This window comes from Protomyctophum bolini, assembly GCF_963924005.1.
Source record: "Protomyctophum bolini genome assembly, chromosome: 7".
Lineage (NCBI taxonomy): Eukaryota > Metazoa > Chordata > Actinopteri > Myctophiformes > Myctophidae > Protomyctophum > Protomyctophum bolini.
Genome location: NC_137868.1, coordinates 7,247,367 through 7,261,434, shown reverse-complemented (window position 1 = coordinate 7,261,434; position 14,068 = coordinate 7,247,367). Strand labels below are relative to the sequence as shown.

The window sequence follows — 14,068 nt, the reverse complement described above, 5'->3', positions numbered from 1 at the left end:
TTGAATTGAATCACGTGCGTCAACATGCACCACCATGCGCCATACTACGTGTAACACTACAGGAGGACATGTCACACTGCTGGGACGAACACTAAAACCGTTGTGTTGCGTCTCGACCCATTGGTGTGGTTAAACTTTTGTACTGTTGATTGGGTGTCCTAGATATATATATATATAAAATGGAGAAAAAAAAAGGTTGAGAATCACTGCTATAGCTCACAGCTGAACCCAGACCAATCCACAGAATGAAGGACAAACCACCACCACCCACTGTACTACCAGTCCACCACCCACACCGATCACCCCCTCTAACCCTGCTCGACCCCCAAACTCACCCCCACCCCACCGCACCGCACCGCGCCTCCTCACAACAACCACCCCACCCACCCAACCATCCAGCAAGCTCACCACTTTTTAATTTCTGTCCCCCAAAAGTACTGTACCTAGTGCTGCTATGATTTCTCCCCCCCCCCACCCCTTTATGTCCCAGGCACGAAATCCTGCTGCTGTAGAGATGATACAGCACTAACCTAACCCGTTTTAAGTTTAAATCCTGCTGCTGTATGCTGTAGAATGATACAGCACTAACCTAACCCCGTTTTAAGTTTTATTTATGTTTCTTTACTTTGGCACACGCTGCTCATACACTTTTGAGTATAGCGGCGATGGGGCTGACAAATTGTGTTTTTAAGTTTCCTTTTTTTTCTCTTTTATGTCAATACTAACACTACCCTAATGCAGTTTCTCCCTGTGATGATGGCATTAGTTTTTTATCTTTTGTTTTTATTTGAGTTGAACCCCCTTTTAGAGGCCGTTGGAACGCATGGTCTCCACATGGAACTCCTTTCTCTTTGCAGCTTGATGGGTGGACTGACTGACATCTGGCATCTCTTGTTGCAGATCAGTAGCCTATAATTATACAGTCGATGTTCCCCATGTCATGTGCCAAATACCATCGCTGATGTACATCATAGACTTTTGGTAGATGACTGTATATGTCTCTGTTGTAACAATGCTTCTTGCCGATAACTTTTATACTGTTGGCAATGAGTATATATTTTAAATGGTGCCTCATTTGTAAGGAAGGTGTATTTTGTGCGATGAGCAACACAGCTGAGTGTGTGGGTTTACTTAATTACACCCCGATGTCAAGCAGCGTATTCTGCTCTTCTCAGCTGTGCTGATCATCCCACACTCTCTCTCACACAGTGTTAACTTTTGACAGCTAAATTTGTTAGTCGTTTTAGTTGTCAAAATGAACGCACAAATGCATGTTCCTTAAAAGTTATTGCCAAACAGCCTTGTTTCAACAGAGACATAATCTACCGAACACACATTTCAGATTTGTGTTTGTCTGTTTGTTGTGTTCAACGTTTCTGTAATTCATTTGGAGTCGATAGACAATGAATTACCAGACTTGAAGTCACTCAGTAGGGCCTCGCTGAGACGTTGGATTACCTCATTCCATAATCACATTGAAATTAGGTGAACAATGTCACGCTTTTTCCAACACATGCTTGAATGTGTGTATCTGCACCCATATGCATATTGCAATGGCAGTTAATATGTGTGAACCATGTTAAGCACACAAAACGCACGCACGCACGCACACACGCGCACACACACACACACACACACACACACACACACACACACACACACACACAAGCACATGCTCAACTCAAAGCCTGTGAGATTATACTGGATGTGAATTCAAATGAGTACATTTCATACTACTGTATATACAGCACTATAGTGCGTCTATACTGGAGATCACCAATATATCTATTGATCTAAGGGATCTTTCAGTGCTGTCAAACAACATTTCAAGTGTCAAATTCCTCTGAACCTAAATCATAAGAGCAGCTTCAGCTAAGCATGACAATGATTGCACGGCGTCGGTTACACATGCAGTTTGTGAACTGACATACAGTAGGGCTATATACAGTATCTGATTTTTATGTTTATGTTTATTTCAGGGCTGCAACTATTGATGATTTTCTTAGCGATCATACGATCGAGAAGCATGTTTTCTTTATACTGCATTATTTAACTCTTTGCACAACAGTCTTGTTGCCTAGGGATCACTTATTAATTATGCTTTGAGATGAGTTAGTAAGTGCATTTATTTCGGTCATTACTTTTTAAACAAAACAGTTGTTGAACATACAGTAGGCAACAAAGTGACTATTGTGGCCGAAAAGGTAAGGTCTGAAGCCGGAGCTTATTTTGCCCACCTTATTACCATTTTAAAATACAAATATCACAGTAACATAGTGTCCAATATAGAGTGCATGTTTGTATTATTAAATTATCGATTCAATTAGTTTGATTAACCGTTGCAGCCCTATAGTTTATCCATGGTTTTGTGGTCCTCTGGGACGCGGGGTGCGTCCCAGAGGCCTCCACAGTGGTCCTGGGGGTGATTGTCTCTGGGTTCACACGTCTCTGTGTCCCCACAGGGCCCATCCTCATAGTGGATCGGTCACAACCAGCCCCGCCGGTACCCCCACGTCCAACCGACGGAGTCGACAGCTACCACAGCTACCGCCCGCAGAGAAGGGGAGAAGTAAGTCAGACCTTTTTTATTTTACATAAACACTGTGCGCTTTGTGTTTTTCCTTGTTGACGTGTCCATATAAGAGAGACTTTAAAAAAAAAGCTTTGTGTTTGATTGAGGACCCTCCCTCTGTTGTTCTGAAAGCCAGACCTGTCTACGAAGCGTATATATATTTCAGTGCGGAGGTATGTTTCCGTTACTTGATCGAGATATAGCTCATATCCTGACCAAAATAACTCCAGTTTGCCCGCAGTTGCTGTTATACTGACTCACTGGTCAGTTGCTGTATTACTGACTCACTGGTCAGTTGCTGTATTACTGACTCACTGGTCAGTTGCTCTGACCGCATGGGAAGGTCTGACTGGTTCATTCTGTCGTTCAATCATAGCCTACTACGGGGTCATATCATTGAACGTGTGAGGTCGTTTGGCTTGTTTCATTGTGACCAGGGTGTTTCCTGGAAAAGGCTTACATTATATTGTAACCTTGATTAGTGAAAAACAATGACAGTTGTGTGAATTGTGGCCGTTCACGCGCCAAGCATTACAACTATAGAGATAGTCTTAAAAATGGTAAAAACTCAAGTGGACGGCCGAGTCCACACCTCAACCAATAACTCAGACAATGGTGAACGATATAGTTTCTAGTAATCCTTATAGTTATAGTGCTTATAGTGTGAACGGTCCTTAATGTTGTCTTATTATTTCTTTTTTCCATTTCGTAATCTACTCGGTTCCTTTCCCCCATTTATCTCTCTCTCTCAGAAGATGGAGACGAGGGAACAGAGCCTTGCGAAGGTCTGTACCTGAACGTTGTATGTTTTTAGTCTCTCAGATAATGGGAGCAGGTCTACTAGTTAGTACTGGTTGACCCGTCCACTAGTACTGGTTGACCCGTCCTTTACTCTGAAAGCCTAAAAACCTGTCTGCAACGGCCGGGATGTTGGGTTCACTGTGGGAGCCTAAAGCACTCCCTGAACCCCCTCCCCTCTCTGTTGCAGCTTGTATCTGTGTATATAGGGCTGCAACTATCCATTGTATTATTGAATTAGCGATTATTGTGCATTATCGATTAAATTTGATTTACCGTTGCACGCCCTATCTGTGTATATACCGTGCAGTCTCTAGAAGTCCTGTGTCATCATACTTGTACGTCATGGTTACTGTCGTAGTACTAGTTCCTACTGGTTGTTGATGGTATTTAAATGTACCAGTGTCGTCCTCCCCTGTGTCTGTGCACTGTGAGCTGTACCTCCTCACTGAGTGGTACCTCCCCTGTGTCTGTGCACTGTGAGCTGTACCTCCTCACTGAGTGGTACCTCCCCTGTGGTACCTCCCCTGTGTCTGTGCACTGTGAGCTGTGACTGTTGTTTTCCCCTGACATGTCCGCTGGAGTTTGTCTCGTCAAGGTAATTTTGTTTCTGTGAGATCGTTGGCGTTAGAATGATTTCACGTCAAGACTTTGGATTTGTACACCGTTGTTGGGATAATCTAAAGATAATGCTTGTGTTTGTCTCACTGTGAATACAGACTGTGGCCAATTGTCTTATCCATACACAGTGTGAACTCTTTGTCTTAAACAAATATTTGCGCACAGTAGATTGGACTTTCTATATACGCCTTCAAGGCAATGAATGAATGGAATGGAATTAATGTGTATCTCTGTTTGATCCTTAGTCCCACTTTAAAAAGGGGCAGTGAGTGATATTGTATTGTTAAACTCTATTTGTAATGATTACTATCAGAATATAACCTTTTAACAAACATTTTAACAAAACAAAATATCACATACAAGACAACACCTTGTAAACCCAACTTGAAATGAAGGAAGGAAGGAAGGATTAGCTCCTGTGGAAGGAGCGGCCAGGAGAGAGTGTGGGGTGGGGTGGCGTGGTGGGGGTGGGGTGAAGGGGTGGGGTGGTGGGCTGGAGGGCATGCGATTGTGGAGAACTTGTCAAAGCACTTCTAGAAGTCTTTCATCACTGTCAGAGCCCATGAGGGCTCTACGTTGAGTCTGCCGTGCAGTACAATCCACGGAATGTGTAAAAAAAAAAAAGATATATAATATATACAGTATATATTCAGGGTTGAAATAACATTCCAGATTGTTGCTGCGTGGCCATCTAAACCTGGCGACGCACTGAGTGGGTCCAAAATCACCAAATAGACCCTTTTATGGGTCTGTATATAACTCTGAGAGTGTTGACGGTTCCATTGGGTTGCGTTTGTTACACCCTCAGAGTTAAATGAACGCAGAGGACGTTACCGTGCAGATTGGAAATGATTACAAATACAAATAATATAACCACCAAACGGAGGGGTTGAAATGAAGAGGGTTGAAAATCCACTGATTTAGCCCCATCTCTCTCTCTCTCTCTCTCTCTCTCTGTCTCTCTCTCTCTCCATCTCTTTCTCTCTCCGTCTCAATCCCTCTCAATCCCACCGCTTTTACTCATCATCTCCACCTTTTTATCCCTCTTTAAGCTTTTTCCCCGCTCTCTATCTCTTTATCCCTCTCTTTGTCTCTCTCTCTTCCTTTTTCTCTCATTGCTCATAACTCTCTCTCTCTCTCTCTCTCTCTCTGTCTCCTTGACTGTAGCATGTCACCTCTACACTGTGTCGCTGTGTTCCACGGGGTAGTGGCGGTGTGTGGACAGTGGGGGGAGGTGTTCAACTGACCCTGAGCTCCCTTTGTATCATACTGAGCTCACTTACGTAATGCAACTCTGAGTGTGTGTGTGTGTGTGTGTGTGTGTGTGTGTGTGTGTGTGTGCGCGCGTGTGTGTGATAGAGAGAGAGAGAGAGTAGAGTCAGTGCGTGCAGACTGTGTGCGTGTATCCAGTTGGCAGTTATCTTCACTTCATCGTCCTACAGGATCTCAGTTATCCGTTATTTGCCCCTTGCTGATTTCAAGCGCTGATACATATCGTTATCTTCCCTCCTCTTCTGTGCTTTGAACTCCAGCCATAACCGTGACGCGTGCACGCCTAATAACCAACTTTGAACTCCAGCCATAACCGTGACGCGTGCATGCCTAATAACCAACTTGAACTCCAGCCATAACCGTGACGCGTGCACGCCTAATAACCAACTTGAACTCCAGCCATAACCGTTGACGCGTGCATGCCTAATAACCAACTTGAACTCCAGCCATAACCGTGACGCGTGCATGCCTAATCAACTTGTTTGCTGTGTGTCTGCTGCTGCACACGCGTCCATTCCTTAGAGGGGACGGGTGAGTGGCTCGCGTCCTCTGACCCTCCGTCTGAGAAGGTGTGCGTGTGTTACCGCAGGGAGAAGACTTTCTTTGAGCCTACAGTATAGCCTGTCGGCTATTTCTGTGAATCCCAGGTTGCAATCTATAGTGTGCAACCCTCCTTCACTCACTATTGTTCATTCTGTGTCATTCTCGCTCCAGAGAAGGTATACACAGACAGTAATACAAATAAAAACACATTATCTACAGTGAAACTGTATTATCGAGTACATTAGAGTTTATAATGCACCTCACCGTGATTTACCCATGGGCAGGTATGCCTTGCCTACACACACACACACACACACACACACACACACACACACACACACACACAGTACAACAGCAGCTGTCGAGTGTTAAGTGCCTTGCTCAAGGTCACTCCAGCGGTGTTGAGGGGAAGCGTGAGCGTTGAGCGGTGGTTATTGTCTTTCCGGGGGAATCAAACCGGGGACTTTTAGGCCCACTGGCGCTGACACAAATTCCAACCATTGAAATGTATCCATTTGTAACTCAAGAGAGCAGGACAAACATAAGGTACCATTTTGGTTACATTTGTTCACCCTTGGAAGTTAAAATAACATTGAAAGATTTTCACTGTGTACACAGGCTGTCAACCAAGCGAGTCCTGGAGGTTGGAGGCTCTCTGTCAGCTACTGTATATGTGTTCATGTGCAGTATGCATTCATGAGTAGTGTTGAATGATGGAGGCTCTATGTCAGCTATGTGTTCATGTTCAGTGAATTCATGAGTAGTCCTGGAGGTTGGAGTCTCTCTGTCAGCTATACTGTATGTGTTCATCTGCAGTAGGTCCTGGTTGGAGGCTGTCAGCTATGTGTTCATGTGCAGTGCATTCATGAGTAGTTCTGAATGACTGAGCCAGGCCGCGTTTGGCACACGTCTGCGTTTCCTGTGGCTTCCACTTCCTTCTCTCCCATCTGTCCGTGTGGCGCGTTTGTGTCATGTGAGCGCTCCACTTGGCGCGCAAAGGCTTGTGTTTCGTTAGTCAGCATCCTGATGGCCGTAGAACTGCATTCCATCAGCAGATATGAGTGCGTACAAGCAAGGCTGCCAAGCTCTTTCTCTTTTGAGGGTGCATGTATTCTGTCACCATAGGGTCCATATGGGTGCAGTATGTGCAGGTTTTTTATCTCATTGATCGATTTGAAAATGAGCCTCAATTGAACTTCACTATAAGTTATTCTATGTGTGCCAGTCTCCCACGGGCACTGCCCCCCCTGGGCACCACTCTAGTGCTAGCGCAGCACTCGTGTGGAGGAGGGCTCCTTCCACACTGTTTCACAAATCACAAATTGAGACGGCCTAACAGATATTTTCACTCCCCCAATACGACTTTTTATTATTATTATTAAGACTTGTTACTTGTGTAAAACGGAATCTGTGAGCTGCCTGCCGGGTTAAGTCACGTCTGCGTGTATCTTGTTTGTCGTAGTAGTACAGTAAGTACACACATGAACCTTTGCATATTATTAATGCGATTTGTGTGAATGGCATCATACATACAGACGTCCATCTGTCTCCCTCCTCCCCAGCAGACTGTGAGGACAAGTCACAACAAGGCCCGTCTGTGAATGGGAGAAAAGGCAAGTCCTGGTGGAGTGTGACTATGGTGTGTGATCATAGTCACACTCTATGGTGTGATCTTTGTTCTGGTTGCAGTGAGACCCACCGTCTTCATGCATAGTCCTGGTGGAGTGTGACTGTGGTGTGATCTTTGTTCTGGTTGCAGTCTACAATCTACATGCATGAGCTTTTCTTCTCTTATAGTGTGGCTGTCGGGCACAAACTTATCTTATGTCCATATTTTAGTGGGGGGTTTTTTTCTCGTAAAGGTTCGGTACGCCCTACTTGATTATACTGTCGCACAAAAGCATCGAAAGTAGCAGATTCAAAAGCCCTCGCAACTGCGTTCCGAGCTTGTTGATCTGCAACTTTTGCGTTTTTTTTTGTATTTGCATCCTGTAACAGTGTTGGACATAATGACAGTTCCATCCGACAGAGACGATATGTGACTACGTTTGACTGAGGGACTGCCATTGGATTGTTTCGAATTTTAGTTTCTTCATGTCATATGAAAGCAGGGATTCATAGCTTCAAATTGACATATTGGGTTGTTCAGTTTGACCCACCAGTTTTGGAGATATGGCTTATAGAGTAATGTCTTGCAGAAAACAGCAAGTTGAGAAAACAGGCTTGATAGGTTCACTTCTGTGGACTCTTAACATTACACCTAGCTACATGTTTAAGCATTTATTTCATATTTACATGTCGATTTCAGCTCTGACACTTATTTCAGACGTGCTCTAGTATGTGAAGAGTCTGCCTGTGCTATTAACTCATTTTGGTGAAAGAAAAAAATAAGTGTTTCTCCTCTGGTGAAAAGCTGTAATTTGCGCGATGGCAGGCTCTCGGTCAAATCTGGTCACATATAATATAGGCTACAGTTGGACAGGGGTTTTCAAGACCTGCATGGTCCACATTGGTCCAGGGACCACCCGGTGTGGGTCTGTAACCCTTACTTGGAAGGGTACAAATGGGTCCACATTGGGTCAATTTGCACAATCAGACCTTGAGAAAAACGGTCAATGTCCGCCCCTCTCCCCACACTGTCTATATGATGAGCGTGTTCATTCCTGTGTGGTTAAAGGAAAGTGAGTGAATTAGACTAGAGTGCTGAGATGGGACTTCATGCTGTCTGAGTGATCTCATGTACTGTATAGAATATATATATATATATATATACATATATACATATACACACAAACACACGCTTGGCCCACCCCAGGCCATGTACAACCTCAGTGCCTTTAGACGTCTAGACGTAATCTGGACGTTAATTTGTTAATTTCCCCACATTCCCACTGCGGTCCATAATGACAGAGCTCTCCATTTCTATTGTGGAATTGCCAATCCTATTTGGTCAGACATGGAATATTGGACCTCCCACCCAGTTCACATTATAGTTCACACTATATGAACTGTGCTGTGAATGCATAAGCCTTTTTTTTTTACCAACCCTGACTGACTGTTACCTCAGTTGGCCAGTAGATGGAGCAAAGTTCACAATATTTGATAGGGAGCTGTCCACAAGGGGAGTGCTGAAATGGTAAACGTCTGTTTTTTCCACTATGACAAAACGGTGTACAAGGAACAATGATTCAAATTGAAACGTGCATTTGTTTTACTTCATTTTGGCAAAGCAAAAAAAACAAACAAACTAAACAATCACAGGTGTGTGTTGTTTTGTGTCTTTAGGAGAGGATTTAATATTAGAAATGCGGACAAAGCACCCTTGTGGTGCTGACTGTAGTGGTGTACCGCGTGTCTGCGAGTGCATCTCTGCACTGATGTTGCTGTGAGCAACTGTGCATGCGTGTGCATTCTGTGTATATGCGTCCTCATACGTGTGTGTGTGTGTGTGTGTGTGTGTGTGCGCACGCTCGCCTGTGTGTGTGTGTGTGCGCACGTGTGATCATCTGTGCGTATGTGTGTATGCACGTGCGCGCCCATGCATACCTTTGTGTGGGTCTCCATGGTGTGCACGTGTAGAGGTGACCTGGGAGGACCAGCAACGAGGGCTCAATGGCTCTCTGTCAGATGATGGAACCCACAACACACAGCCCTCTGACACAGGTTGGTCTGGTGTGGACCCACAAGGGTCACGCATGGACAGATTAAACACTGGGGGTTTGATTGTGTATTCTAAAAAAAAATCATACCTCTGCTTTGATGGAATACTATGAATAGTATTCCATTTTCTATGCACCATACCTGTGTGTACTGTACACACTGTACAGTATATAGGTATTATGCATTTAGAAGGGAACATATTATTCTGCCAAAGTGGTCTATACTCCTGGCTGTCTAGCTGTTATGCTGTGGTTTCCTTTCATAACTGGTGTGGACTCTTTTTCATAACTGGTGTGGACTCTTTTTCATAACTGGTGTGGACTCTTTTTCATAGCTGCTGTGGGCTCTTTTATCTACTTCACTGGACCACAAGACCACACCTGGACGACAGAACTAGAGACACTAAAAGAAAAAGCCCTGCAGCATTATGTTTAATGCTTTATTTGTACCTCCATGAGTGAAATGAATCCTTAGAGGATTCATTTCCATGTACGCTATATGGCTCAGTTCTAAATATGGTTATCAGAACGTCATTGTTGAGCCCTGCTCACAAGTCCTTGGGAAACCTGAACATATTATTACACTTTCAAAATCCAATCTACAAGCTCACAGGTTCTCGATCTACCAGCGTGTGAGCTTTTTATTATGAGATTTCTTTTTTCATGGCGTCAAATAGTCCAACAATGGACTATTTATTTACTGTCCAGGGTTAGGTCATGGTCCGTTCGTTATCCAGGGAGTGAAGTTGGCTGTATTCCAGTGTGTGTGTGTCCTGGCTCCTCTAACAGGCCTCTGGCCTCTGTCTGGTCGTGGATTTATGCTCCTGCTTTGTTCTTTCATGTGTTGTCTGCCCTTCTCTGCGTTGTGCTGTGGAGCTGTGCAGCATGTTGTGCTGTGGAGCTGTGCAGCATGTTGTGCTGTGGAGCTGTGCAGCATGTTGTGCTGTGGAGCTGTGCATCATTGCATTGCTCTGGTGTGATGCTGGTTAAAGTTCAGTCGTTCGTATTCAATCAGTTTCGACGTGTTTCGAAACAGTTTTACAACGGCATGAGGTGGACGTTGTGAAACAGTGCAATGTAGGTCTCTACAGAGTGGTGATATAAAAGCCCTCCCCCACCCCCACCAGCTCCACATACACACACACACACACACACACACATGCACGCGCGCACGTTATATAAATGCCAACCATGTCTGGTTTGTCGGTATGCTATAGCCTTGGATACAGACTAAGTGCATGTTGCTACGAGAGTGACCTGATAATGTTCTCCATCTTTAATGCGTTGCCATGGGAACACATCGATCATCCACCCTCCTGCAAATCACGTCCTGGTTATGTCACTTAGCCACTTATCACTGGCTCGGGATGAGAGTCACGTCTTCACTCGCTAGGCTGTAGCTTCATTAAAAGCTAATTGCACGGTGTGTCTGACTGTGTGGATGAAAAGCAGTCGCAGGTAGAATAACCCACGCTGCCATGGCGAGGCGAGGCGAGCTGCCTCTCTCGTGGTCATCTTGTGATGCAATGACACTTGGCTTGTTAAAAGTCCACTGACCCGCTAACATACAGACAGGTAGAACGTGGTTGCACAGGCCTTTAAGCCATTGAGACCCAGATGAGACCGGATTCTTCAACATCATGTTTTCTGAAGAAAAAAAACATCAGTGGTTCTCAAACTAATTATCTACTAATTGGCCACGGATCCCCATCTGAAAATATTTGGTTCCCCCCCACTGAAGCAATTATTGAGTTATGAAAATGTTTGCTGTGAAAGATTATATATCCAAAGATTTGCAGACATTTCACAATTAAAAAAAATAATCTGCAAGCTTGTAGCTAGGAGCTTTTTCAACAACTAAAGTTTAAAATAATGGTTAGTGGTTAAAACTAAACGCTAAGGTGACACGGATGCCTTTCCAGGTCTCAGTGGGTTAAGTTTCCATTCAAGACTTGACCTGCCACCTGAACTGTTGCTATTGTTATTTACTGTATGTCTTTGTTGCTTTGCCCTATTTATCCTCCGTTTACACTTTCCCCTTCGCCTGTTTTTCTTTGTCTCCTTCTCTCTCTTGTACTTTCTCACTTCCTTTCCACACTATACTGTACGTAACATCTCTCTCTTGTGCTATTTAACCCATTCTGACCTGAGATCAGATTCATTACGAGGTTTCCACTGGACACACACTGGTCTGATGAACCCATTCTGATCTGAGATCAGATTCTAAAAAATGTCAGTCGTTCTTCGATTTTTCAAAAATAGCAGACCTACAAGCTCGTAGCGCGCCACTCGGTGGCGCGCTATGAGCTTGTAGATCTGCTATTTTTCAATAGCTAAAGCATAACATGATGCTAACACCAAAACGGGTTCCCGTTCAGAATGGGTTAACCTGGAAAGCATATAGACGTTGTTCTTATACCCTTCAGTCCGGGATCGCAGGATGTATTTATTTAGCAACATCCTTTCTTTTGAAAACATTTTTTGAATAGTTTTTTTTTCTTTCACACATAAGTACACAGTTTATCCTTGCTATTTGTTCTTTGTCCTACAGTACCTTTGCTGCTCTGTCTATCCCTCGCACGCACGCACGCACCCACACATGCATGCACACAGCCGTGCACCCACTGGACCTATACACAAAGCCAAACTCTCAGAAGCAGACGTTCAGTTCATTATACCAAACGCCCATATGTTCCATCAGGGAGGAATAACTCAGAGCTGTGTACTGTAGCAGAGAAAGCGCTGACAGAACAACTCCATGGTCTGAATTCCGCAGACTGTGTGTATATTAAACCGTGTTCTACTGAACAGCACGCACACGCACGCACATGCACGCGCACACGCATGCACATGCGCACACACACACAGACACTCGCTGGTGTGAAAAGGCAAGCACTACTGTTTGTTTAGTTTTGTGCTTCCAGCGCACAACTGTGGGTAAATACTGTAACATACTGTATACAGGAACCTTTTCCAAGTGTGTGTGTGTGTGTGTGTGTGTGTGTGTGTGTGTGTGTGTGTGTGTGAGTGTGTGTGTGTGCGTGTGCGTGTGTATAATAATAGGTTGTGTACATTTACTAAACATTTCCCCACATTTGAAAGGGGTAAATGAAGGGAAAATGTAAGTTTACAGTATTGTTTTAGCATTTAAGGAATGCTGTGAGAAAAAGACTTCAATAAGTGCAGTCACCACATTTGCTTTTGGAACTGCAGTTTTTTATATTAAGGATGTATAAAACCTTGAAAGCTAGCCAGCCTATATTATTACACAGAATGCCAACTCATTTTCCTCTATTGCTGTGTCAAGTATATCAAGAGTCATGGGAATTCATCCTTTATACTTGCGCATTCGCCAAACAGTGCTTGAATTTAGTGTATAGCGATTAAGTCATGAATAAATTAACGTTTGTTTCATCCTTTATGTCAGAGGTTTTCAACTGGTGGTCCGTGAAGGTATTGCATGTGGTCCCTGGCCATGCATTTAGTATGTTTTTTTTATCGACCACTAGTTGGGAAACGAACTAGTTCATTAACTCATCGAATGCGCAAAGCGTTTTTAAACGTTTTATTATAGCCAAGCGCAAGAAGCGCATAACGTTTTTATACGTTTTATGGTCCAAAAAACGTTTTTTTATTGATTACTATGGTTCAACTATATTTGCGCCCGGACAACTCATAATGTAACACCGATCGGCTCTAAAAAGAGTTAAAACCCCCCCCTGCTGAAAAGAGGTGTTGGTCTGAGAAGCGTCTGGCACCGCCTATTGGTTGGTCTATGCGAGGACGTACGACGTATTGGAGACGGCCGTCCGGCATAGACCAACGCAGATGTCAGGGGATCTAAAATGGATGGGACAATGCTCTTGTTTGTGTGAATACACTCGATTCCCCCTCCCCTCCTGTTTCTACATGGTTTCTCCCGAGGGAGAATGGTGGGGGGGGGGTCTCTTCCTCTTGGATCGCATTGGCAGTTCCCCCCCCACTCCGGAGTCCCCACTGCTTTCAACTGCAAGGCTTGCACTCACTCTCATTCTCGGAACAAGATACAACGCGATTTGCTCTCTGCCCGTATATAAACCTGCAACGATCGGCATTTGATTTCATAACGTAACGTTTGCCAATAACATGTGGAGTTAGTCATGGACAGATTGCACATCATTATCGAGGGCCCGCCATGATACGTTGGTCGCTGATCGCAAGCCGTACTGCTGCTGCTGTTGCTTTGCTCGCATCCATCATAAGGCATCCATCCATCCACCCCCCTTTCTCGTTACAACAGGCTATTATAAACTCACCGTCGAGCAGCCTGCCCTGCACCTAATGTGATAAAATGAACGGCAGGACAAAATCGGATCGATTATTATCTGTCTATCAGCAACATACGGGTGTTTGTCTTGCAACGACAGGTGGTGCTTTCTCGTTTTTTTTCTTCCAAATACGTTGACGTGCTGCTTCTGCTGCCGCATCCATCTCGTTGAGTCGTTGTTTTTCTTGTTTTTTTTCCCAAACATGTCCAGACACAATCCGATCCAGTCTCGCGTCTCACCTTATAGATACGCGAGACTGGATCGATGAGGTTAGTGGTATGTCTGGACATGTTTGG

General features: G+C 44.3%; 1 protein-coding gene across 1 annotated transcript in view; it reads left to right on the top strand.

Annotated features, from left to right (window-relative positions):
* LOC308318956 (regulating synaptic membrane exocytosis protein 2-like) overlaps window positions 1-14,068 on the top strand; it is a gene marked incomplete at both ends in the record, with an annotated part of 267,580 nt that overhangs the window by 191,135 nt on the left and 62,377 nt on the right. The window contains 2 exon segments of the mRNA XM_080768695.1: window positions 2,463-2,569; window positions 3,325-3,357. Coding sequence (XP_080624821.1) covers window positions 2,463-2,569; window positions 3,325-3,357 — 140 coding nt within the window.